We start from the raw sequence: 25367 nt of genomic DNA on the forward strand, positions 1-25367 counted from the left end.
TGATTCACATAGATGTGTGGTCTTAGTTCTGACTTATTGTTTTGTTATGGTTTCTGTTTTTTATTTTTTTCAAATATTTCACTGAGTGATTTTATGTGACTTGCTGCTGTTGTGTGCATGTGTCTTGAGAATTTGAAAGGTTTGTATTTTAGTTCTGATTAATGATAATCAGAATGCCATCTGATATCCTTAACCACCTATTTCTTTAGGTTGACTACCGACTCCCTACACTATTTCCTTCTTTTGTCCCTTCTCCTCTCTTTTCTTAACCACCAGTTTTTAATTATATTCTTTCTTCATATGTCCCTTTGTACTAAGGTGCATATTTAAATGTCGACTATTTGATTTATCAAACTAGAATGTTTTTACCCCAAAATATGTTATTGAACCAAAGTTGGGTCCACTTGCCCACAAGCAGTAAAACCAATCTATTGACATGGGGTTGTGACAAAGAGAAGTCCAGCATTTATTGCAGGCATCTAGCAAGGAGAAGTGGCAGCTCATACTCAGAGGACCTGAATCTGATAGCTTTGAGGAAGAGGTTTTAAAGGCAGGGTTAGGGAAGGGGCTGCAGGCGGCCTGATCATCTCCTGAACAGTTCTCAGACTGGTTGGCATCAAGGTGAAGTTTCAAGCCTCTTCAACCTTCTGGTTTCAGCCAGTTTAGTGTCTACATGCTTGCAGTCAGCAGTTCTCATCTGGCAGAGGCTGCTTCCTGTAAAAACAACCTAGGGACGTGTGTCAGACCTTTATCGTTCAGGGCCCTGGGAAGTGAGTGATTCTGCTCTGTGGTGGGTTTATAGTATAAATTGTTACCAGTTTCCTGGCTCAATAGCTATTTTATATCTTCACATTTCCCAGTCATTAACTCTTGAGTCAGCCTTTTGAGACTTGGGGAGGCCCGGGAGATTAAGCAAAATCATTTTACTTCAAAGGACAGGGACCTAGGGTTTGTATATGATTTCAAATATAGACGAGAAAATCGCATTGACACAGAATCCTATTTTCTCTTTCGTCCCAAATTTTGTCCTATCGTTTTGAAATCATGAGGCTTTATAACATGTACCGTGTATGTATACATGTATGTATACGTATATAACATGTATCCTGTAACTCTAACTTCATACCCATGATTTTCTTATCCCTTCCCTTGTGACTCAGCTGGTAAAGAATCCGCCTGCAATGTGAGGGACCTGGGTTTGATCCCTGGGTTGGAAAGATACCCTGGAGAAGAGAAAGGCTACCCACTCCAGTATTCTTGGGCTTCCCTTGTGGCTCAGCTGGTAAAGAATCTGCCTACAATGCAGGAGACCCAGGTTTGGTCCCTGGGTTGGGAAGATCCCCTGGAGAAGGGAAAGGCTACCCACTCCAGTATTCTGGCCTGGAGAATTCCATGGACTATACAGTCCATGAGGTCTCAAAGGGTCAGACACGACTGAGCAACTTTCACCTCACACAGTTAATTCAGCACCCCTGGTCTTGTCTTTTACAGCCCTTTGGCCATTCATCTCTCCTACTATGATTTATCTTTAGCTTTGTGCACACTGATGATGAACAGTTTTTTTAATATAAATTTATTTATTTTAATTGGAGGCTAATTACTTTACAATATTGTATTGGTTTTGCCATACATTGACATGAATCCGCCACAGGTGTACATGTGTTCCTCATGAAGCCCAACTTTGTAGCCCTCCTCTCCGCCTGAGGTCAATGCCAGGCTCCCGGGTCTGTAGCGTCACAACTTTTGCCATTGCGACCCCTCTTGGCTGCAGAGGAAATCTCTCGGCTCTGCGGGCGTGGTCCTCCGGACGGCAGGGGGCGCACGGCAGCAGGGGCGCCCTCAACGCAGGCGCCGGGTGCCTCTCTTCCGGCCGTACGCGCCGTGACCCCGCGCCGCCGCGCGTCCCGCGAAGTCTGCGTAGGGGTTGGCGCCGGAGCGGTGCTGCGGTCGGGGGCTGACGCCGAGCCCCCAGCCCGCGGTGTCGGCGGCGCGTCGGCCTCGGTGCGCCGCCGCGGCCCGGGATCGTCTGCCGGGCGGGCCGGGTAAGTGGTCTCTGGGGCCGGTGGGCGGGCGTGGGCCGGGGCCGGCGCGCCTCCTCGGGCGGGCGTCGCGACAGGCGAGGCCGCGGCTTTAGGCCGCACCGCGAGGGGCGCGGGGCGGGGGTCCTGACCGGCCCCGCGCCGCTGGCTGCCCTGGCCGCTGGCAAGCCTCCCGTCTTCTCTCTCTCCCTGCTCCCCACGTCCTTTATGTGCCTCGGCTTGCCGGGCCCTCGCACCCCTGCTCTCCCCTTTTTCTTCCTCGTCTATTTGCTCTGGCCTTGTGTCTCCTGGACCCGAGGGCGCCTTTCCCTCTCCTGTCCCCTCCCTCTCGCTGTCGGTCTGTCCGGGAACAGCTGTTGGTCCCTTGAACCCAGTAGCCGGGGCCGCCGAGGAAGGAATCCGTTTCCGCCCCTGGCTTCGAATCAGGTGTGGCCATCCCTCAGAGACGAGGGTTTTACCTGGACGAGGCTCTGGCACTGCCTCGGACCCTGTCTTTTCTTAAAGCGGTGTTTTAGCTTCGATATCCAGTCACAAAGCGTTTTTTGTTTTTTGTTTTGCTTGAGCGTTTCCTTTTGCCCAGGTCATGTTTAGGAACAGCAAATAGTTAGATCAGTAAGATTCTGTCTCTACGCTCCCGTGAGTTTAGTTTCCAGAGAAACAAGTGTAAAAAGCCACGCCTCGGTCGGTCTGGAAAGGCTTCCTAAGGAGTGAGGCGTGTAACTGAGCCTTGGGGGTGTTTTGTTAAATGTGCAGGATGGGGGAAAGCTTCCTTGCAGAGGAAATAAGGGTAAAGGTAGCGGAAGGGAAGCACCGTAGTGCATTCTGGAAACTGCAGGAAAGGTAGATAGTGTGAACGTGGGTAGTCAGGTCAGATCAAGACGGTTCTCTGAGAAATCAATGGAGGAGGGCCCTGGGAGGTGCTTATTCCTAAGGGCAGGCAGAATAGTGTATGGTGAAGTCGCTCAGTCGTGTCCGACTCTTTGCGACCCCGTGGACTGTAGCCTGCCAGGCTTCTCCGTCCATGGGATTCTCCAGGCAAGAATACTGGAGTGGGTTACCATTTCCTTCTCCAGGGGATCTTTCCAACCCAGGGGTCGAACCCGGGTCTCCCGCATTGGGGGCAGACGCTTTAACCTCTGAGCCACCGGGGAGGCAGGCAAGTGGGTGGGAAATAGGATATTCTAGGGGAGGGCAAAATTCTGGACATTCTCAGGTAGGTGCGGACTGTGTCTCCCCTCAACAGGTGGAGTTTTTAAAGGATGCAGTTCAGTTTCCACAGTTCTGTGAGTTAAGGGCCACAGGCATTTTGACTATAGTGAGGATATTTAGGCGATATGGGATATTACATTAGTAACTTAAACTGTGGGTGATTTATTTTTAGAAGAAATAAAGCAAATGGTATATACTAAGAAATGTGCTGTGTGCTGACTGACCACTCACTGATATATTTAGAAAATATTTAAAAAGTGCTTAACAATGTCCCACGCAAGGTGCTCAGTTGGAGATATAAAGATGAAGACAGAAACATCCCTTAACGCCTGTGAGGGGTTTATGATATAGTAAGAGACAGACATGTCACCCAGTGGAGCCTAACAAGACGTGTGTTCAGGGGGTAGCTGGTTTTATGTGAGGTTTGTTGTCAGCAAAGGCTTCAGAGATATACTTAAAAGATGAGCACATGGGGTGCTGCTGAGAAGACGTCTTCCTTGTTCTTTTTTGCTAGTTGCACGTGTTTTAAAAAAAATACTTCTCTAGCTTGGGTAGAATCTTGAAAAGTCATCATTCTTCCAGAAGAGCTGTGTTTACCGTGTTTCTTTTTAAGTAAAAGAAAAAGCATACCTGGAAGATGTGTTGATCAAAGGCTGATGTTACTATGAAAACGAAGTCAATAGTGAGGCGGTATTTTAAAGAGGTTATGAAAATCAACTGTTTGTATTTCCATTTGGTCCTGGCTTCCTAAGATATATTCAGATGTTAGAAAGTGCTCCGTTTTTATTACCTGCCACCAGACTTCATGAAATAAATGTGTTGTATCATCTGAAAGACATCTGAGCATTAAGCAGGTGAAGTTCAGGTCCTAACAGAGTCTTGTTAGTGCGCTTGTTATTTTCAGCGTTTGCCGTAGAGAGGATGCATGAATCAACTGTGACATAGTTACAAGTACTCAAGGCAGCCACAGTGAAGATACATGCGCCTTTTAAGGAATGGATGCAGCAAGCTGTGTCGGTAAGGTGATGTAAAAGGAGGAAAGGAAGGAGTTAGCATGGGGTTCAGGCTGCTGCTGGGCCAAGGAGATCACTTGGGTGGATGGGATGGGATGGGGACCATATGGGTGGAGGGTGGTCTCTTGTCTCACTGGTGCTTGTTGCATTATAGTAGTTACTTAAAGCAAGTCTTACAAGTGCAGGTGGGTAGAGCGTGTTGTTGCTGTGGTCCATCCAGTTCTATGAATTTGAAGGTCTGTGGAGAGAAAAGTGAAGAAAGCTCTTCTGCCTTTACTGTGATGAGATCTGATGTGTAAGCTCCGAGGTACAGAAAGCTAGCAGATGCTAGTAAGGGGGCATCACTTTCTGATATTTAAGGTATGCTTTTGAAGGTTCTGAGGACAGAAACGGGGAACTTTAAATGAACATAAGATTTTGCTGCACAGTGACTTTTGAAGCTTGCAGAGCAAGGTGAATCGGGTGCCATTGTCAACAGCTAGCTTCCGGTAGACTGGAGCTGGAGGAAGTATGGTGGCATGGAGCCTCACCAGCTGGGTGATGAAGTCTTAGGAGTTGGGCTCTTGGCTGAAAGGACTCTGCTGGAGGTAGAGCGCCTCTGCACTGTGTGAGCGTGTAGCCCTGAAATAGGGAAAGTTTCCATCAGCGTTCACTCCTTCCCTAGGGGGACGGCCAGCATCCTGTTAGCACACACTGCCTCGCCTAGTGCTGCTGCTCCTCTCCCTTTTACCTGGTTTTTAAAAAAATTTTGATGGTGGTAAAATATACATAACATAAAATTTGTCATTTGAACTGTTTTTAAATGTGGTGTTGTGTGCCTATTACCACCCAACTCAGAAGCTTTTGTTTCCTCTTTACTTCCTAGTGGAGCCTGTGGGCGTTGTGTAGTTTGACTGCTGATTCATGTGGCTAAAAAAGAATTTATTTAATTGTTGATATTTAAAAATGTTTATTGAATGCCTCCTCTGCCAGAAATTGGAAATGCAGAAGTGAATAAGTTGGTCTTTTCCCTTCAGTTTAGTGGGCCTTTGGTTATTTGATTTCCATTGAGACCATTATTTGTATCCTGCATGGGAGTCTGTGCTTCCTAACCTTGGTTGATTATTTCCTTTCCCATGTTAGGGAAGTTTTCAGCTATTATCTCTTCAGATATTTTCTCGGGTCCTTTCTCTCTTCTTCTGGGAACCCTAGAAGGCAAATATTGCTGTTTTAATGTTTTCTCAGAGGTCTCTTAGGCTGCTTTCATTTCTTTTCCTTCTTTTTTCTCTATTCTGTTCTGCAGCAGTGATTTCCACCGTTCTGTCTTCCAGGTCATTTATCCATTATTCTGCCTCAGTTATTCTCCTATGGATTCCTTCTAGTGTGTTATTCAGCTCTATTTATTTGTTCTTTAATTCTTCTCAGCCTTTAGTAAACATTTCTTGTATCCCCTCCATTCTTTTTCTGAGATCCTGGGTCATCTTCAGTATCATTATTCTGAATTCTTTTTCTGGGAGGTTCCCTATCTCCCTTCCTCTAGTTTTTCAGGGGATTTATCTTGATCCTTCATCTGGGACATAATCCTATTTCTTTTCCTCTTGGCTAGCTTTCTGTGATTGTAGTATTAGTTTTGGAGGCTTCTGGAATTGTAGTTCTTATTTTTTCTGTCTGCTGTCTGGTGGATGAGGATAAGAGGCTATGCAAGCTTCCTGATGGGAGGTACTGGCTGTGGGAATACTGGGTCTTGCTCAGGTGGGTGGGGTCATGCTCAGTAAAACTTGGCTCCAGTTGTCTGTCGATGGATGGGGCTGTGCTGCCTTCCTGTTAGTTGTTTGGCCTGAGGTGACCCAGTCCTGGAGTCTACAGGCTCTATGAGTGAGTGAGTGAAGTCACTCAGTCATGGCCGACTCTTTTGCGGTTCCATGGACTGTAGCCCTCCAGGCTCCTCTGTCCATAGGATTTTCCAGGCAAGCGTACTGTAGTGGGTTGGCATTTCCTTCTCCAGGGGAATTGTCCCAACCCAGGGATCGAACCCGGGTCTCCTGCATTGCAGACACACGCTTTACCCTCTGGGCCACCAGGGAAGCCCTCAGGCTCTACAGTAGGGCTTTGGCGCCTCCCAGAGGGCTTACAGCGGGCCGAGATGCATCTCCCAGTACTGCTGCTACCCGTGCCCCGTCCCTGGCGGGCCACTGCCAACCCCCACCTCTGCAGGGACCTGCAGACACTCATGGTAGGTCTGGATCAGTCTCCTGTGGGGTCAGTGTTCCTTGCCCCTGGGTTCTAGTGAGCACAAGGTTTGGTTTGCACTCCAAGAGTGGAGTCTGTTTCCCCCCAGTCCTGTGCGAGTCCTGTAATCAAATCCCGCTGGCCTTCAAAGTCAGATTCCTAGGGGATTCCCAGTCTCTAGGCCAGACCCACTGGCTGGGGAGCCTGATGAGGGGCCTAGAAGCTTCAGAGCAGTGTGAGAACTCTGGTGGTGGTGGTGGTGGTTGCCAGAGTGTGGGTCACCCACCTGGCGGGTGTAAGATGTAATTTTGTCATGATTGTGCCCCTCCTACCATTTCACTGCAGCTTCTCCTTTGTCCTTGAATGGAGGGTATCTTTTCTGGTGGGTTCTGGTATCTCCCTGTTGATGGCTGTTCAACAGCTAATTGTGATTTTGGTGCTCTGGCAGGAGATGAGCGCACGTTCTTTTGCTCCACTGTCTTGAGCCAGTCTCTAGAGACCAGCATTATTTGTAAATACCCTTTCTTGATAATGCTTTCAAATTTCTTACCGAGCAGTATTGAGAGGAGTAAAGTGAAAAAGGACTCCCCTGTAGCTCAAACCGTAGAGAATCTGCCTGCGATGCAGGAGACCAGGGTTTGATCCCTGGGTTGGGAAGTTTCTCTGGAGAAGGAAATGGCTATCCACTCCAGTATTCTTGCCTGGAGAATCCCACGGACAGAGGAGCTTGGCAGGCTACAGTCAGGAGATCGCAGAGTCAGACACAACTGAGCGACTAACACACACGCACACAAAGTAGAGTTTGGTTTGTAAACAGAGTTTGATAGTTTAGCTTTATAATTTCCCAGAAAGTGTTGTTGTTTATATTTGTTTGCCAAAATGTGTCAGTCTTCTCTTGTCTTTATAAGAATAAAGAAAGATAAAACAGATGAACCCACAGTTTGTTTACTAGGCTTTGGTCTGGTGATCAACTGAATGATGAGGTCTCAAAAAATTAGACTAGGTTAGATGAAAGATTGCAGGGTCATTTCTGAAGCAGTGTTCTGGAAACCACAGTACAGTTGACCCTTGAAAAAGGCAGGGGTCAGGGGCCCCGACCCTCCGCAGCCGACAATCCTTATAACTTCACCGTTGGCCCTCCATATCTGTGGATTCAACCGACCCCGATGCTGTGGTCCTGCAGTATTTACCATGGAAAACAGGCCACATGGAAGTGGACTCGCGCAGCTCAAACCTGGCATTAGTCACGGGCCCTTTGCAAGCTGGACACTCAGCATTGTTTTTTCTTTGCTGTTGTTCTGAGTTGTTCAGGTTAAATCTAAACTTTAAGGATGTGTACCTGGAAAAGAAGGATTAGTTTTGAATACCAGGTAGGCTGGAAGAAAAGTGCATGACAGCCTCTGCAGCTCTGTGGTCTTAGGCCGTCACCAGTGGCCAGAAATTTCTGAAGTCCTGGATGAGAGGGGGTTGCAATTAGTGTGTTAACTGAGCAGTTGGCCTGATTCTCTGTTTGACTCTGGGGCAGATACTGATCTTAGTCTGAGGGTAGAGCAGTGACCTCCACACACTGAATATAGGTTTTTGTGGAGTTTACAAGACCGTGGATTAAAATAGTAGGTTCTGAAGTGGACCCCAGTGGTATTCCCTGCAAAACTTTGGAGACCTGGTCAGATTTCAGGCATGCTTAGATGAGAAATGGAATTCATGAACTCTTCTACGTTTAGCCTCAGTGTCTTGCGCTTGTCTTGCACTTGTCTCAAGCTTAATACCGTGACAAGGTGTTGCCAAGTCCGCTTTGTCTGGTGCTGAAGGCAGCGTGCATACACTCTGCAGGATACACTCTGCAGGGAATTCTCTGTCCCTGCTGAGCCAGCGAGTGTCCCAGAAGCCTTGAGGAGGAGAGCCGTTAGGCATGTCTCAGTTGTTTCGTGTGTCACTTGGAGCACTCAGCCTCCAGTACCCTGGGCTCTGCTTTATTCACCCTGCTTCTGTACTGCCTTGGGGCCTTTCATTTAGCAGTCAGCACTGAGCACTCAGGTCATCACAGGGTTCAGGTATAAAGTAGGGAAGGAACTCGGAAAGGCACCCATAGGTGACCAAGACTGACCTCAGCTCAGGAGCCGACAGCTGTCCTGAGGGAGGGAGGCGGCATCCAACCCCTCACCCCCGCCCCACGCACCGTGGAACCAGGTCAGCCGAGGTGTTGGGGTGTCGGGGTCTTAAGATCCATGCACAGAAGGGTGGAGAAGTGAGCAGACACAGTTTTGCCCCAGGTCAGATGTGACTCTGGGGGAAAATTAGATACTTCCCTTCCTGTATGTATCACCTTCTCTTCCTGAGACATAAGACAGGCAAAACAGGATTTGTGTGACACAGTCTCAATGGCGAAATGCTGTCTGAGCCTGGGAACTGACAGACTTTTGCGATGTATTCATAAGTTAGCAACTCCTGTGTTAAGCATTTCTTTGTAGTTTAGGGTTTTCAGTCAGTTTTTTTTTACCTCTTTCCAACTGTGAGAAACAGATTGCTGTCTTATTTTGAGAAATGAGCCATCTTTTGGGTTTCAGAATGTTGAGGTTTTCAAATGTGGCAGTAAGGACTTAGCAGCTAGAGGTGTGGACTTCTGACTCGGTTTGACCTGGAGCAGATTTATTTCTGGCAGTCCCCACCCGCTCCTGGACTGCTCTTGGCTTTACTGGTAGCCTCCTCCTAGGCTTCTGTAGCAGATACTGCCTTTGACCACCCTGGCGAGTGTGATAGGCTGTTATCCTAATGTCAGAAAGCAAGGAGGAACTAAAGAGCCTATTGATGAAGGTGAAAGAGGAGAATGAAAAAACTGGCTTAAAACTCACATTCAAAAAACTAAGATCATAGTGTCTGGTCCCATCAGTTTATGGCAAATAGATCGGGAAAAAGTGGAAACAGTGACAGACTTTATTTTCTTGGGCTCCAAAATCACCGTGGATGGTGACTGCAGCCATGAAATTAAAAGACTTATTTCTTAAAAGAAAAACTATGACAAACCTAGAGAGCGTATTAAAAAGCAGAGACGTTACTTTGCAGCCAAGATCCATACAGTCAAGACTATGGTTTTTCCAGTAGTCATGTATGGATGTGAGAGGTGGACCATAAGGAAGGCTAGGTGCCGAAGAATTGATGCTTTTGAACTGTGGTGTTGGAGACAACTCTTGAGAGTCCCTTGGACTGCACGGAGATCCAACCAGTCCATCCTAAAGGAAATCATCCCTGAGTATTCGTTGGAAGGACTGAAAGCTGCGATCCTTTGGCCACCTGATGTAAGGAGCCCACTCATTGGGAAAGATCCTGATGCTGGGACAGACTGAGGGCAGAAGGAGACGACGGAGGATGGTTAGATGACGTCACTGACTCAATGAACATGAGTGTGAGCAAGCTCCGGGAGCTGGTGAAGGACAGGGAAGCCTGGCGTGCTGCAGTCCATGCGGCCCCGAAGAGTTGGACACGACTGAGAGGACTGAACAACAAGTGTTAATTGTTGTCATTTTCGCTGTCCTCACCCTCTGTTCTGCCAGGGATAGCGAGTCATTCACATGTAGATTGTTGATTCTCGCTTCGTGCTCAGAGTCATTAAAGATCACAAGGTGGGATACGAGGAAGCCTGGGTATTAATGCAGTCTAACCTTCTACTCTCCTGTCACATCTGTGAGATCATTTCTGGGTTTTCCCCCTTATTTGTAGGCATATAATTTATAAAAGGGTAGCTTCCCCGCCATCAACCCTGCCCCCCTGCCGCCCTGAAAAGGTGGTTAATTGTGCTAACTCACCTGGTAATAGGTGTTTTTGTAAGGCTTCTACTTTTTGTTAACTGACACAAAGTAGAATTTTTTTTTTAAATAAATATATGTAGTTAAGAATGTCCTGACTCTAGAACTTCCCTCTTCCCTCATTTTGTAGAGCAGAATGATTTCACTCCTGAATTACTTGATCACATGATCTTATATACAGGAAAATTCATGCTAGAGGTTTATTTTGAAAATAGCACATGGGTATTAGAAAGGGCACTGATTGGTGATACCAGGTGTCTTGGCTTCTATCACTGAATGTTCCTGGACGAAGTGATCTCATCAGATACCTCCTACCTCTGAAATTCCATGCCACTGCATATTCTAACATAGGAAAATTAGAAATCTTCACTACATTCTTGCATTCTTTAACCCCTATCCACTTTCCGTTTCAGCACTGAACTGAGAAGATGTCCCTGTATGATGACCTGGGAGTGGAGACCAGTGACTCAAAAACAGAAGGCTGGTCCAAAAACTTCAAACTCCTGCAGTCTCAGCTCCAGGTGAAGAAGGCAGCTCTCACTCAGGCCAAGGTGAGAGAAGCTGAGCCCACCTGTGAGGGAAGAGTCCCGGCAGGTGGCTGCCGAGGCATGAGAGCCACTCCTCTACCTCTTTGTTAAATATGTAGGGCTCATGTGTTGCAGGGGTAGGGAGGCTGGGGTAGAGAGGGAGAGAAATAGGAGCTGAAGGTCATTTCACATCTCCTGGAAATAGAACTGTTTGAGAGAATCAGGATGAGGAAAGGAGTACTTTCGATTTCCAGCAGTGATGCTGGTTTTCAAACTTCAGTATGTCCAAGCATAGAGTTTTTTCAATGTATTATTTCATATGAAAATTTAACAGCGGCCAATCTTTCTGTAAACCTTTTTATAAAAATCGAGATTTGTGTTGTAAGGAAAAGGAACTAGTATATGGTTATCGTAATAATTGAATTAAAAGGCTATTGTTTTAAGATTGTTTCTCTCATATCTGACAGGTTTGTTGCAGAGACCAAAAAAAAAAGCTTTGTTACAAGTAATCTGAATTTTGATTTGAAGCCTCAGTACACTTTTCTTGGTTTTTGATGATTTTAGAGCCAGAGGACAAAACAAAGTACAGTCCTTGCTCCAGTAATCGACCTAAAGCGAGGCGGCTCTTCAGATGAGCGGCAGATCGTGGACACTCCGCCGCACGTGGCTGCAGGCCTCAAGGTACACCCCCCGCCCCCAGCACACACCCCCCTGGGTGGGCTCTCCTGCTTTCCAGGCTGCACTTTACACACGCCGCTGAGCATACCTCCTCCGTAGGCCTTGCACTCTAGTCAGGATCATGTTCAGTTTAATTTTTGCTCTGGTTTTATCCACTTTAAAACAGTTAAATCTGTTTAAAGCTCAGTAGTTAATCAGAAATTGGAGGTGGGCGAAAAGAAAAGCAAATGACTTAAGAATTTAAACACTTGGTATCGTTTTCCTCCTGGATCTTCTGTCCCCCCCTTGCGCTTCTCACTTAACGTACTGCGGTGTCCACCTGTGTCAGAGAGTACAGGGCCCCACGCTCAGCCAGTGGCTCCACTGCGCTCCCCTGTGTGGCAGGCGCTGAAGCTCTCGGTGAGGTTTCCTGGCCAGAGGAGCTGATCCTTCTGCAGTCTGGTAGTCTGGCAAGAGGGAAAACCACTTGGTTCCCCACAAGGGAACTTTTCTGAGGATTCTTAGTCATTTAACATTTTTTCCCACAAATTCGTCACCTAATTTTTTCTTGCTGCATCTAATCAAGAACTGGTTAATCATCTTCTGTTATTGTATATTGACTCCAGAACCTATAATATCACCCCCAAATTTAATCAGTTAACATTTTCCTTCTTGCTACATAGCCAATTTTTAGTTGTAAAGTATTCCCATCAGGTAAGTGTATGGTGATTTACACACCCATTTCCTAACTGTAGGACCAGTAACCCTTTTAGGGAGCACCTTTTCAGAGAGCTTTCTGTGCATTTAAAATTTTCTTAGGATAGATTTCCAGAGGTGACTTTAGGAGATCATTCCCTTTCCTGGACGGTTTATTTATTGCCAAGTTGTCCCTGGCAGAGTTGTATCACCTGCAACGTGTGAGCATTTGAGTTTTTCCACCCTCTGCAGTGGGTATTAACTGTCAATCTGTTAAAATGAAGCAAGCCCTTTATTCTTTATGGCATTTAGAGCAGGATGGCTCATTGTTGAACTTAGCAGGGTTCACACAGTAAAAGTTGTTTGCTGTCAGATTTTAAATGACAGAGAATTAACCTTCATGCTGACAGTTTGTTCTCTGAGTTGGAACTTTGTGATGGCAGTGTTAAATAAATTGAGTTGCTGATTGTTAGCTTCTCTTGTCTTAATAATAACTGAATGGAAATGTTGTTCAGGTGCTTTTGTGTTTTAGAAATGTCTTTTATTTGCATACAAATGAATGCCTTCCCTTTGGGAGCCTTGCAGTAAATAGATTTGTGTCAGATTTCCAGTGACAGGGCCTGGGAGGTGATGACAGTTATTTTTCTAATTTTGTTTATTCAACAAATCAAAGTGGTTTTTTGTTTTTAATTGTAAGGAGACCATGAAGTGTTTGTTTTATCAATATGATGAGAAAATGTCATCCACATTGTAATTCAGTGCACAGTGTAATCCAGGAGTTGTTAGATTTAGGTCCGTTGATACTGAGCATAAGCTCTCTGTGTCATGCCTGCTTTGTGTTCATATGTAAAATACATTTTGCAAACATCCGTCCTGCCTTTGGCAGTGCTGGGCACGCTTCTCCCGACAGTTCCAGAGTCGGAGCTTCGGGACCTTGACCTGCACTCATTTGGGTGTCTGTGGGGACCAGGAAAGGCATCGTATTTTTACAGACAATAAGGGGGTGTCATGCTAGAGAAACAAACAGAAGAAAGTACGAAGATGTAGGAACCTGAGACCATGCAGTGGGTCAGGGCTTACGAGAACCACGGAGATCAAGACCACCAGCCCAGGGCAAAGCCCCCTTTTTATCTTGGGTTTCTAGTGCACTGTTAGCCTTTTGTTCTTTTTCCTCTCAAAGAGCAGTTTGTAAATGTACAAAAGAGAAATGCAAAAACCTGACTTAGTGGACTTTAAAAAATGAACCATGTTGTGAAGGGAATTACATGCCCTGTTCAGACTCAGGGTCTGAGATGCAGCGGCCTTGGGAGGCTGTGGACTCCAGAGCATTCAGAGCCCAGGAGGCAGCTTTCTACTTTTCTTTCCTCTTTTTTTTGAGAGTCTTAATATGTCATGTCTCCATGTAATCAAAATCTGAGATTATTATATTAAATGACTGCAAGAACATGTTATTCATGACTTGTTTTGTATTTTAAGTTTTTATATATATATAAAAATAGAAGTATTCTATATTTACTCTGAAAAGTCAAATTTATTGCTTAAAATTTTGGGTGATGGCAGCTTTTTTAAAGAAAATGCTGTAGGGTGTTTATGGAATTGATCCTGAACTGAGAGGTGAACTCCCGTGCTCTGCTGCTCCTGGGCTGGGCGCCTGAACAGGTCAAGTCTCCTAGCCTCCTCGGGCATCTGCTCCCTCATCTGTGAACAGAAGTGGACAGGTGGTCCTCGGGGCCCTGCATGGTCCTTGACCTTAATTCTGTGAATAAAACTCCAAGACAGAGGGTGATACTTACTTTGGCATTTTCCCTTCCTCAGGACCCTGTTCCCAGCGGGTTTTCTGCAGGAGAAGTTTTGATCCCCTTAGCTGATGAATATGATCCCATGTTTCCTAACGATTATGAGAAAGTAGTGAAGCGCCAAAGAGAGGAGCGACAGAGGCAGCGGGAGCTGGAAAGACAGAAGGAAATAGAAGAGAGAGAGAAGTAAGGCCTCGTGCAAGTGTGGGATGGGGTTATGTTTGAAATGTTCATTCAGATGTTACGAGAACTTTAGTGCTGTCTGTGGACTGAGTGGGTTTTGTGGTTGGTCTGAACAGTCCTCAGGAGTCAGACTGTTGTTAAGAGTGTGTGGTTGTTACATCCCATCATGGAAACAAACTCCAGAGCAAGTTCAAGTACACACGCAGAAAACTTAGAACATGCATTTTGAGTGAGTTTTTAGAAAAATAGCTTACAAACTGATGTGGAATAATAGGTTTTGCTTTTTTGTCCCCTATGTTCTGACTCTACTAGAGTCATACTGCTTAAAATACTTAAAATGTTTTTCTCACCTTTTACTATTTTTGAGCCAGATAGAGTTTTTAAGAACTCATAACATCTTTTATGTTTTTCGAAAGTATGGGTAACAGATTTATTTGCATTTCTTCTTTTAAAAATGCTGAGTATTAATTTTTAAATGATTATATAAAACATTAATATACTATTTCTCATTATTTATTGACTTACTTCATGAAGTGAAAGTATGCTCTAGAGAATCGAAATTATTTCATTAACTCTTACCTGTGTTGATTCGCTTTAGTGTTGAAAGAGGTAAAATATCAAGGAAACTCTTTTCTTGCTATTTATATGCATATACCTGTTAAATTTGTTCAGTTTATCTTCTGGGTTTTTCTCACTTGTCACACGTTGGCTGCTTTAGTCTTTAATCAGTTGTTTGCATATCCCCGACGCCCCCCTAAAGTCAAGGTGACATCCTTGGGTTCACATCTCTGAATTGTTCCTTCTGTTATCACAGGAGGCGTAAAGACAGACATGAAGCTAGTGGGTTTTCCAGGCGACCCGATCCAGATTCTGATGAGGATGAAGATTATGAGCGAGAGAGGAGGAAAAGAAGTAATGCCTGAGCATGGGTGTCCTGTTTGGGATGTGCAGTTCTGCCCTTTCCTTCTGCATTCAGTTTGATAACTAGTTCAGCTGCAGTGGTTTGGGTAGTTTCCTGTCTGGAATCTCGGCAGAAGCCCACATCTGTATGGGGTTTCCCTTCGTTGTGTTCACAGATGGTCTCCCTAACATTCACGTTGTGGGCCTTGGAGCACGCCTTAAGCTGCATGCCTGTGCTCGCCCCCGTCCGTAGCACAGCCATGCCCACCTGCTCTCTGTCCGTCTGCACTCTGATTCATAGCACTGAGTGGAGAGTCTGCGCTCGTGTTCAGAACCCTTGCCACCCACATGCATGGCTGCGCTTCCCTGGACGCTGGCTTCTGGCAGAGTTGCCAGCGGGGCAGGGAGACGGTGTGAGCTCGTGCTCTGTCGGGCCGCCTCCATCTCTGAAGCCTCGCAGGTGGCATCGTTGTGTGAGAGCCAGGTGCTTGGTGACCACTAGATAGCTAAGCACTGTCCATTCTGAGAGAACGGCTGCATCACGTGTGGTTGCCGCCTGTACACTGATTGTGGGCAGTTTCTTTGTGAAACATTTCATGCTGGTGCAGCATGGCTTTGTAATTGGTTTCTTTAATTTACATTGTACCATTTTTTGGAGTGTCTCATTGGTGATTAAGTTATAATGCATATGTTAGGGCTTTTCTCTGGGGGAAAATCCCTGTGTTCCTATTCATGTTTCCCCTCTGGTTGTCTGATAGCAAACAGAGTCCGCTTTGGTTTGTTTGTGTCCACCGTTCTCTGTCACGGAAATGTGAACAAGAATGACGACAGCACAAAGCAGACTGTGGCCAGAAGTACCCACACACCCCAGCAGGGATACCTACTTGTGTACTTTTAACCCTGGTTTCCAACACTGAGCTCTTGAGGTGTTAGCGAGAGGGTGGAGTAGTGTGCCTTCCTGCCTCTTCCTTTGGGGTAGGGGTGCGATTCAGGGCCCGGGCTGACTCCTCCCTCCTCACTCAGCCCTTGCTCAGCGGAAGGTCTGTTTTGCAGGTATGGGCGGAGCTGCCATTGCGCCTCCCACGTCTCTTGTGGAGAAGGACAAAGAGTGTAAGTACCTGTGTCTTCCCTCTTCTCCTCAGGTACTCGTCTTTAACCCAGTCTTGGGAAGCCTTAGCTGGAATCAGCCAGGCGCCTGGGTGCAGGGAAAAGGCCCCCAAACTCTCCTCACTCTAGCCCTCAGCCAAGAGCACCTTCCACCCCTTATGCTTCAGGAGTTTTTACGCCAGTCTCTAGGGGTTTTCTGCAGCAAGATGCTTTTTTGTTGTTAAAAATAATTCATTTTGTTTTCTCTAACATTTCATATTTGGAGTTAGGTTAAAACAAATAGTAGCTCAGTTGGCAAGTTCTGTGCTCAGTGATCTCAGTTCAGTTCAGTTGCTCAGTCATGTCCCACTCTGCGACCCCATGGACTGCAGCACGCCAGGCCTCCCTGTCCATCACCACCTCCCAGAGTTCACTCAAACTGTGTCCATTGAGTCAGTGATGCCATCCAACCATCTCATCGTCTGTCGTCCTCTTCTCCTCCCACCTTCATGCTTCCCTAGCATCAGGGTCTTTTCCAGTGAGTCAGCTCTTCGCATCAGGTGGCCATAGTATTGGGGTTTCAGCTTCAACATCAGTCCTTCCAGTGAACAGTCAGGACTGATCTCCTCTAGGATGGACTGGCTGGATCTCCTTGCAGTCCAGGGGACGCTCCACAGCTCTGTGATCCAGGAGCTGTTAAATTTGTGACCCTCCACAAGGTGGCAGCGCGTTCTCGAGTTAGGTCCCTCAGTCACAGGGTGTGTGCCTTTACTCAGGTTCCCAGAAGTCATCTCCAGGGATCGGCTCTCAGATTGGGGATTGGAACTGGACTTTGATGCATCTTCTAGTTCATTTTCCTGCTCTCTGTGTTGGAGCATGCCGAAACTATCCCAAGAAAATGTAACCATCCCCCAAGTTTTTAAGTACCTATTGCACTATGAATGTTACCTTTTTATTAAGAAGATAATAGAGGGAAAAAAAAGTTAATAATGAAAATACCTGACAAACCATAAACCCCAACTGAAACCAGTCTCTGGGAGTGGAGCCCAAGCATCTGGAGCTCTCTGAGCTTCCTTGCTGATTCTGTTGCACAGCTGGGGTTGCATTTCACTGAACTGGCATGTGGTCCCTGACCTCAGAGACCTTTGTTGTATGCTGGCATAAGGAGGCACAAAAAATAAAATCCTGTTTCCTGTCATCCAACAGTACCCCGAGACTTCCCTTACGAAGAGGATTCACGACCTCGCTCACAGTCTTCCAAAGCTGCTATCCCTCCCCCAGTGTACGAGGAACAAGACAGACCCCGATCCCCAACTGGCCCTGGCAACTCCTTCCTCGCCAACATGGGGTAATGGTCCGGGCACTTGCGCCTCGGCGGGTGCAGGGAGGGTGGGACTCTAGGGGGGCAGGGGTGGTGTGGTCAGACCTTCCAGTGGATGCAGCGCGTTTGGAGATGAGGGCTTTAGCGGGTTTACAAGGAGAGCGTGGCATGCTCAGTCACACGGATCAAGGCTTGAGTCACTGGGAGGGTATTGCAGCACCACCCTGTTAAAAAACTTTTGTTACAAGCTTTCTATCAGAAGTGTTGAGTGATTAGGATGCTGAACATTATATTCTCTAGGTAGGAACAGTTTCTGATTGTTATCTATAATTGTTTTCAGAACATTTGCAAATAAACAGCTCATACGAATTAGACCTGACTTACACTATGTCCAAAAGATGAATGACATCCTTTTTTTTTCTTGATAAAATGACCTTTGCTTTAAGGTCATGAGTCTATTATACTTTTGGTATAAAAACTTTCAGTTATTCTACTTATAATTAGAAATTTGTTTGCCAGTGTTTGAAAATCAGTTTTAAGGTTGACTTCGGGTGGGGCTTGTGGGGCTTTTTAGGACTTGCTGGATTTGGCATGTGTTTTGGTTAAGAGAGTGTTGTGTATTGTTTATTCCGCTAGCACTCTGGGGGGTGGCAGTGGAGCAGCGTTGCGCTGAGGCCTTTGCTCTCTGTCCTCTAGAAGGAGGGCGCCTCTGGTGGGGAGGCTGTGCCTGCAGAGGCCTCTCTGGTCTGCCCTCGCCTATGTGAGCGCTTTGATTCTGCCTTCGCTCCTTCGGGGCCGGGCTGGCCAGAGCTGAGGAGCGGGCCAGGGTTCACACGCTGTGAGAGGATTTGGAGTTCTCATCTTGATACCTGTCTTCTTGACCTGTGCTGTTCTCTGGGGGCTCCTGGCCACTCAGGGCTCTTGAATTAATTGAACGTGAATAGAATTCAGCATATATTTCTTTCCTCACGCTAGTCTCGAGTGCTCAGTAGCCACACAAAGCTCACAGCTACTGCCCTGGGCAGTGCAGACAGAGGATGTTCCCCTCATTGGAGAGAAGCCTGTTGGGCTGTCCTGGAGTGTACTGAAGGGGCACAGGCGTGACATCACTGGGGGCTGGTTTTGTTTTTTTGCTGGTGAAAAAAATTGCCTTATTACTGGCAAGAGAAAGGTATTAAATCTTTATGCCTAAAGAAGGTACAGTATAGTACAGTTATCAGTCTTCAGTCTTTTTAGCCCTGGAACAACTTGTTCAAATGAAATATTTAAGGAAATTACGTATGTGAAAAACGTAGGTAAGGTCCATCTAGTCCAGGCTATGGTTTTTCCAGTGGTCATGTATGGATGTTAGAGTTGGACTGTGAAGAAAGCTGAATGCTGAAGAATTGATGCTTTTGAACTGTGGTGTTAGAGAAGACTCTTGAGAGTCCCTTGGACTGCAAGGAGATCCAGCCAGTCCATCCTAAAGGAGACCAGTCCTGGGTGTTCATTGGAAGGACTGATGCTGAAGCGGAAGCTCCAATACTTTGGCCACCTCATGCGAAGAGTTGACTCATTGGAAAAGACTCTGATGCTGGGAGGGATTGAGGGCAGGAGAAGGGGACGACAGAGGATGAGATGGCTGGATGGCATCACTGACTCGATGGACATGAGTTTGGGTAAACTCTGGGAGTTGGTGATGGACAGGGAGGCCTGGCGTGCTGTGATTCATGGGGTCGCAAAGAGTCAGACACGACTGAGCGACTGAGCTGAACGGAACAGTTCGGGTTGAAGCAGGGTTTTGGGGTTCAGGCCCTAAGAAGCAGTGGTCAGTGCCCCTGAGGCTCCTCCCTGTGTAGTTTGAAAGCTGTTACTAATTAGAGGAAGAGCAGTGGACTAAGAATTCAGAGCTGCGGGTTTCAGTTTCAGTCCTGCTGTTAATACCAACATGTGGTGTCTTGCTTTGCTGTCAGTCAGCCTTAAGCGAGGCAGCCACTGTGGGCCCCAGTTTCTTTATTTCCATCTATTAAACAGGTAGTCCTTAAGCATCCTTCATTTATGAAGCCAGTCATTGGAAACTCTTCTGTACTACTTAGAAAAATGCAGTCATCTTCATTACATGAGACTATACTTAGTTTTTGACAGGATTACTTAAATTGGTTATGAGCCTTGTAGCAGAGCAGGTACAGGGGCACCCAGGAAGTCTGGTATTTTCTAACAGAAAATGCAGTTCCCTGGGGAGCTCTTACCAGAGGAACTAGTGTTTCCTTCACCTCAGAGGTAATCTCAGTGCACCCAGGATTCCAGCATCCACTTTTTAATCTGTCTTCTGAACATCCCACAACTTCTGTCTCTTAGCCCGTTAGTAGATAAATGGCATCATCAACGCCCTTGTGGAATCTACATTCTCTCCTCCCGGAAGGAGATTACTGTGATGTAAAATCCAATCTGTGCTGTAGCTGATGGCCCAAGTACAGGGACCTTTCTCCTTTTCCTCCTCGCAGGGGCACGGTAGCACATAAAATCATGCAGAAGTATGGCTTCCGGGAAGGCCAGGGTCTCGGGAAGCATGAGCAGGGTCTGAGTACAGCACTGTCGGTGGAGAAGACCAGCAAGCGGGGCGGCAAGATCATCGTGGGCGATGCCACCGAGAAAGGTGGGCCTCCCCTCGGGCAGGGCTCCTGGGGGTGTGGGCAGGGGCAGGCCATCCTGAATGAGAGAATTCCTCATCGTGATGCCTTCCAGCTCTGGGTGGTGGAAACAGTTCTGAGGCCCATCTTTACAAATAGTTCAAGACAGAGAGACAGAACGCCTGTGGGAGGAAAAGAAGACGAGAGGCTTTGGCAGCAATGAACAGGACTCCAGAAATCCTGTCATGCCTGCTTCTCCTCGGGAAAGAGCCTTGTTATACTGATAGAACCGTTACTGAGTTTTTATAGCAACGCAGAGCCATACGCAGTATATCAGTAATTCTTTCTGCTGTATCTCTATTCTGTAAGGGTTCTCTGCTTTTTGCTTTTTTCTGCCCTTTCATCCTAATTTTCTTACTGACTGCTCTGTAAAACTAGCATTATTTTGCAGTCTTCTGGTAGGTGATGCCTGCTTGGTGTTCTATTTTCATTTGACTGTTACAGTCTGTTCTGTAGTGAGGGCACACTGGAATGAGTCAGGCATGATTTAGCACTTCAAGCAGGAGAACTCCGTAGTTTTGAATCAGTCTTAGCTGAATGCTTTTTCCTGAAGAAGGAAGAGAACTTTCCTGCCAGGCATGTTGACGTCGAGCTTGAAGCAGCACTAAGCCTCACAGGCTGGAACCAGAAACCAGCAGTCAGCCCAGTCTGTGGGGGTATTTGACACTGGTCAGCTCATGGCTGGCTGATGAACTGCTCGTTTACACTGGGCTCACGACCTCTGACCACTGCCTGAGTCAAGACTCGCTTCTGAGGGTGGTGATCACTGTGCCCTGTTGGCCCTTTAGGAAGTGAGCTAAGCAAAAATGCACCTGAGGATATTAAAAAGTTCTAGAATTTATGGTAAAAATTATACCAAAGTAAAGTGATGCTTTCGGATAGGAAAGGCTACATCTTGGCTCAGAGACTGTGTAGATGCTGGCTCTAGGACATAGAGAGTGGGGATTGGTGTTCAAAGTAAATTGCTCGTTGTAACTTAGACTTGGTGCCCTGACACTTCTGTCTGATGATGTTTTCTTACAGACGCAGCCAAGAAGTCAGATTCAAATCCATTAACTGAAATACTTAAGTGTCCTACCAAAGTGGTCCTACTCAGGGTAAGGAGCTGAGGGAGGAGCCCTGTTTGCCCTGTGTCCCTCCCCCCACCCTGTCCCTGCAATCAGTCAGCCCGGCTGATGATGGGATAGCTGAAGCGAACTGAAGGTGGTAATTGTGGGAAGACTCCCTGGAAGACTGGTTTTTAGATTCCTTTTCACTAGTGTTTCTTTGCTAAACATTAGTATTTAAGACTACAGTGAGAAATTACTTTAAAATGTTTGAAGTTGTCAGAAATTCAGCTTGGTTTGTGTATTCTGGTGCTTGCCCAGTTGCTCTGGTAACTCTTATTGAAGCCTAATGTATATTTTTTAATTTTTTTAAAAAAACTAACCTACTTCAGGATATTTCAGGAATGAAAATTTTCTTTGAATCATTTGGGTTTGGAAACATTTGCCATCTTGGAAAAAAGTTACTTATACATCTCTTTGACATAGTTGTCAATTATACTCAGTACTGGAATTTATATGTTTATTTTTGTTTCTAGAACATGGTTGGTGCAGGAGAGGTGGATGAAGACTTGGAAGTAGAAACCAAGGAAGAGTGTGAGAAATATGGCAAAGTTGGAAAATGTGTGATATTTGAAGTAAGAGAGATTTCTTTGTTTATAACCCAAGTTATGATTGATAGGTCACAAAGCATTTTCTGTAAATAGAGGATGCATTGTAAGTAACATACTGTCTTTAGAAGGTGACATGTGTTGGTTAGTTATACTGCTTTTACTCAGTTATTGCAATTTCAGATATTAGCATACGAAGAACTTCAAATTTTATTTGGTGAAGAGACATTTCATTTTGTGACTGACGTTTAGACTTGATGACAGTGGGCTCAGTAGTTTACTGACGGGCGTCACATGTGCCTTGGGCTTCCTTCTTTTGGCAGGTATTTTATGTAGTGCCTCCCACATACCGGTACTGACTGTCCTGGGGTCAGGGAGGGGCCTCCTGTGCTCTCGGTGACACACTCAGTTGAAGAAACATGAAGTTAGAGAGTGTTCAGTTGCTAGACTCAACACTGACTTACAAGTACAGGAATTTGAGAGAAGAGTTAGATCAATACCGAATAGTTGGAGGAGGCTTTGTGAACAGTATCAGATGTGAGCGGAGCTTTGGACTGTGTGCGTAGGATTTGGGTAGGAGGGAACGGGCCTTCACATAGGGTCATGGCTTCTGGAGACTGGGGAGGGCTGCACGGTGGTGGGTGTGGTGGGGATTAGCTTACACAGTGCAGCAGGGCCTAGAAAGCTTAACAGAGGAACTCAGCCTGGTATGAGAGACAGCATACAGATGTTTTATTTTAGTTCCTGCTCACCTCAGCTTCTCCTCCATGCTGGGTTGCGTCTGTTGACTGCATAATTATCTGTTCATGTGTCTGATGGCATAGGACCTGCAGAGGTCTTGTTTAGCTGCCTTTTGCTCGCACTTAGCACACAGCCTGTCCAAAAAAAAGACGTTCAGTGAATTTTGATGACAAGTAAATTACACTTAACTGGAAAAGGAAAATGGCAACCCATCCCAGAATTCTTGCCTGGCAAATCCCATGGACAGAGGAGCCTGGTGGGCTACCGTCCATGAGGTCACAAAGAGTTGGACACAACTGAGTGTGCACATGCACACACAAACGCAGATTACACTTATGTCTTTGGCATTTGAGCACTGCTTGTCTGGAATTGGAACACTCACTCTGACAAAAATCATTTTACGGAGGAAAACTCACAGTCCGTGACATCTCTGATGTTATCTTTACTTACTGTACTCCATTTCTTTTCCAGATTCCTGGTGCCCCTGATGATGAAGCAGTACGAATATTTTTAGAATTCGAGAGGGTTGAGTCAGCAATTAAAGGTAAGCTGTACAGCTAATGATGAAGAATTAAAAAGTTGAACTTGTGATCTTAATATTTTGAAGACATACTGTTGTAATGTCTCGTGGAATTCCTGCCTTAACTAACTGTCTTTTTGTTTGCCTTTTAGCTGTTGTTGATCTGAATGGGAGGTATTTTGGTGGACGGGTGGTCAAAGCATGTTTCTACAATTTGGATAAATTCAGGGTCCTGGATTTGGCAGAACAAGTTTGATTTTAAAAACTAGAGCCTGAGTCATCTCCAGCGGTCCTTCATCGAGGTGCAGACTGAGCAGAGAAGAGCAAGGCGTCAGGGGCCTTCATGGCTGTGGGTGCAGAGACTCTGTAAGACTTCTAAGATATATGTTGACTGATCCCTTTTTTATTTTGTGGTTTTTTAATATAGTATAAAAATCCTTTTAAAAAAAACAAACAAAAAGCAATCTGTGTGCCTCTCTGGTTGTTTCTCTTTTTTATTACCACTTCTGAGGTGATTACATTTTTGGCTAGGATTTCATGATAATTCTCAAGTGCTTCAGTGATACAGCATTTCTTGCACTTAAAAAAAAAATCTAGAAAGTTTTGGTGGGGTAGTGTTCCCCTTTTCTTTCTTTTTTTGATTTCTTTTAATAAAACCTGCAAGTTACTAAACTGTAGCTTCATAAATTCTGTAATAAAGTACCATCTTGGCAGTCTGCCTAAGGTGGAAACCTCTGCTTTCTCTAACAGAGAAATTCTTATTGACTCCAGTTATAGAAAAAGCTCTTTACAACCTAAACTAAGGTTGAAGAATCTTGAGCCTACCATGACCTGTTTGGATGAATCATTTTCAGTTAAGCTAAGTCAGACTCTAGAGATTGTGATGGATTTAGGAGCATTTGGGTATAGAAATCATGAATATAGCATTTGTTTTCAGATTGAAGTCTCGTCTTTAGCGTAGCTCAGCAGTGACAGGTTCACTCAGAACCTCATGGGTGCATTGAAAATGTGTGCCCGATAATGTTGTAGAAGTGGTGATTCCCTGGGGTCATGGTTCTACTGGCAAAATTTGCAGTCCTGTTAGTTCTCATGTGTAATTTTTAAATGGATAAAATTCCGCCACATCAGCTATTTAAACTGTACTCCCAATTAATACAATTCTGGAATTGTGAAAACGTGTACCATCGAAGTACCGTGGTATATGTGGCTTAAATGTTTAGCAGGACTGCAAGACCAAACAAATAATAATATTTGGCCCGAGCAGGAAGTGTTTCCAGAGCCTGCCTGCCTGTACTCTGCGCCTTGCTTGCCCGAACATTGCACGTGGCTTGGCCTGAGGCGGCGGCTGGGGCCACGCGCCGTGCTGTCTCTTCAGGCCCTTTCAGCGTGACAGTGTGTGACCGTGCGGGGGGGTAGCCAGCGTCTCTTCGCACCCATGCACTTGGTTTGGAGACATAAGGAATATTTTGACCCTTTTTAAAAAAGGATTTTCTCATGTTTTTATTTGACATAAAATAAAAGAATAACATTTTCTCTTTTGTGGTGGTATTTTACTGAGTTAAAGTGAATTAAGACTGCTTCTGAGAAGAAAGTGCACATACTCTGTGAAGTAAATTTGAGCTGAGGAACAAAAGGTGAGAGAACTACATAGTTAGACACTTTGTAGGACCTGAGGGTCAGCAGCCAGCCTCTCGCTTGGCTCCGGATACCCGGGACAGAGTTGGGCTTGGGCTTACAAGGGCTGAGATGTGCTCATGCTAGGCACTCGTTATGACAGCTTAGTTTAATTTGGGTGAACCCTGTGGTCTTGAAAGTATACGTTCCAACCCCCTTTGACAGCTCATTACTATTGAGCTTTATGATAACATCATTGTTGAGGTGGCTTTTCCCAACATTCTCACCATCAACCAGAGAAATGCAAGTGCTTCATTAAGATTTCTATTAGCATGGGTAAAATTTAGTGAATATCCCCCTAATCTCTCTAATTGTTAAACTCTCCATGATTGCAGTAATCAGCTAGTGCATTACTAGCAATGAATTTCCTGTATTAGAATAATTTAAAAATCTTATACAAGGTAGTGCTTGAGAAATGTGAAATTAATTTTCAATATTAATTAAAATTCAAATCAGTGTCAGTGGAAAGTTTCCAGTGTAAGTTGAAAATGAATGAAGCTCCAGTACAAGTAGAAAGCCTCAACATCAGACATTTGTCTTCGTGGGCCTGCCTCTGATCTGAAAGTCCTTCCTGGCTTTGCGGGTCCCCTGCGTTCACCTGCCTCCCTGAGGTAGAGACACCGAGTGTGCTCTCCCAGCCTGTCTGCGAGCCCGTCGAGGCAGGAGAATGG

The 25367-nt window shown here is 45.7% G+C and overlaps 1 protein-coding gene across 1 annotated transcript; it reads left to right on the top strand.

The window, feature by feature from the left end:
* Positions 1-1846: 1846 nt before the first annotated feature.
* Positions 1847-23482, top strand: RBM17 (RNA binding motif protein 17). Its single transcript, XM_069547161.1, has 12 exons — positions 1847-2042; positions 10686-10823; positions 11364-11480; positions 13968-14134; positions 14946-15043; positions 16085-16141; positions 17324-17465; positions 19922-20073; positions 21131-21204; positions 21690-21788; positions 22974-23046; positions 23175-23482. The coding sequence occupies exons 2-12, from the start codon at positions 10701-10703 to the stop codon at positions 23276-23278; spliced, it is 1206 nt and encodes a 401-aa protein (XP_069403262.1). The 5' UTR covers positions 1847-2042; positions 10686-10700; the 3' UTR covers positions 23279-23482.
* The last annotated feature ends 1885 nt before the right edge of the window (positions 23483-25367 follow it).

Source organism: Ovis canadensis, chromosome 13, assembly GCF_042477335.2.
Source record: "Ovis canadensis isolate MfBH-ARS-UI-01 breed Bighorn chromosome 13, ARS-UI_OviCan_v2, whole genome shotgun sequence".
In the NCBI taxonomy this organism is placed as follows: domain Eukaryota; kingdom Metazoa; phylum Chordata; class Mammalia; order Artiodactyla; family Bovidae; genus Ovis; species Ovis canadensis.

Bases quoted from the DNA above. Each gene is read 5' to 3' on its own strand.
- RBM17 (XM_069547161.1), top strand. From the start codon at position 10,701: ATGTCCCTGTATGATGACCTGGGAGTGGAGACCAGTGACTCAAAAACA. The intron at 20,074-21,130 runs GTGGGCCTCCCC...GTTTTCTTACAG, and splicing joins GGGCGATGCCACCGAGAAAG to ACGCAGCCAAGAAGTCAGAT. The intron at 21,205-21,689 runs GTAAGGAGCTGA...TTTTGTTTCTAG, and splicing joins CCAAAGTGGTCCTACTCAGG to AACATGGTTGGTGCAGGAGA.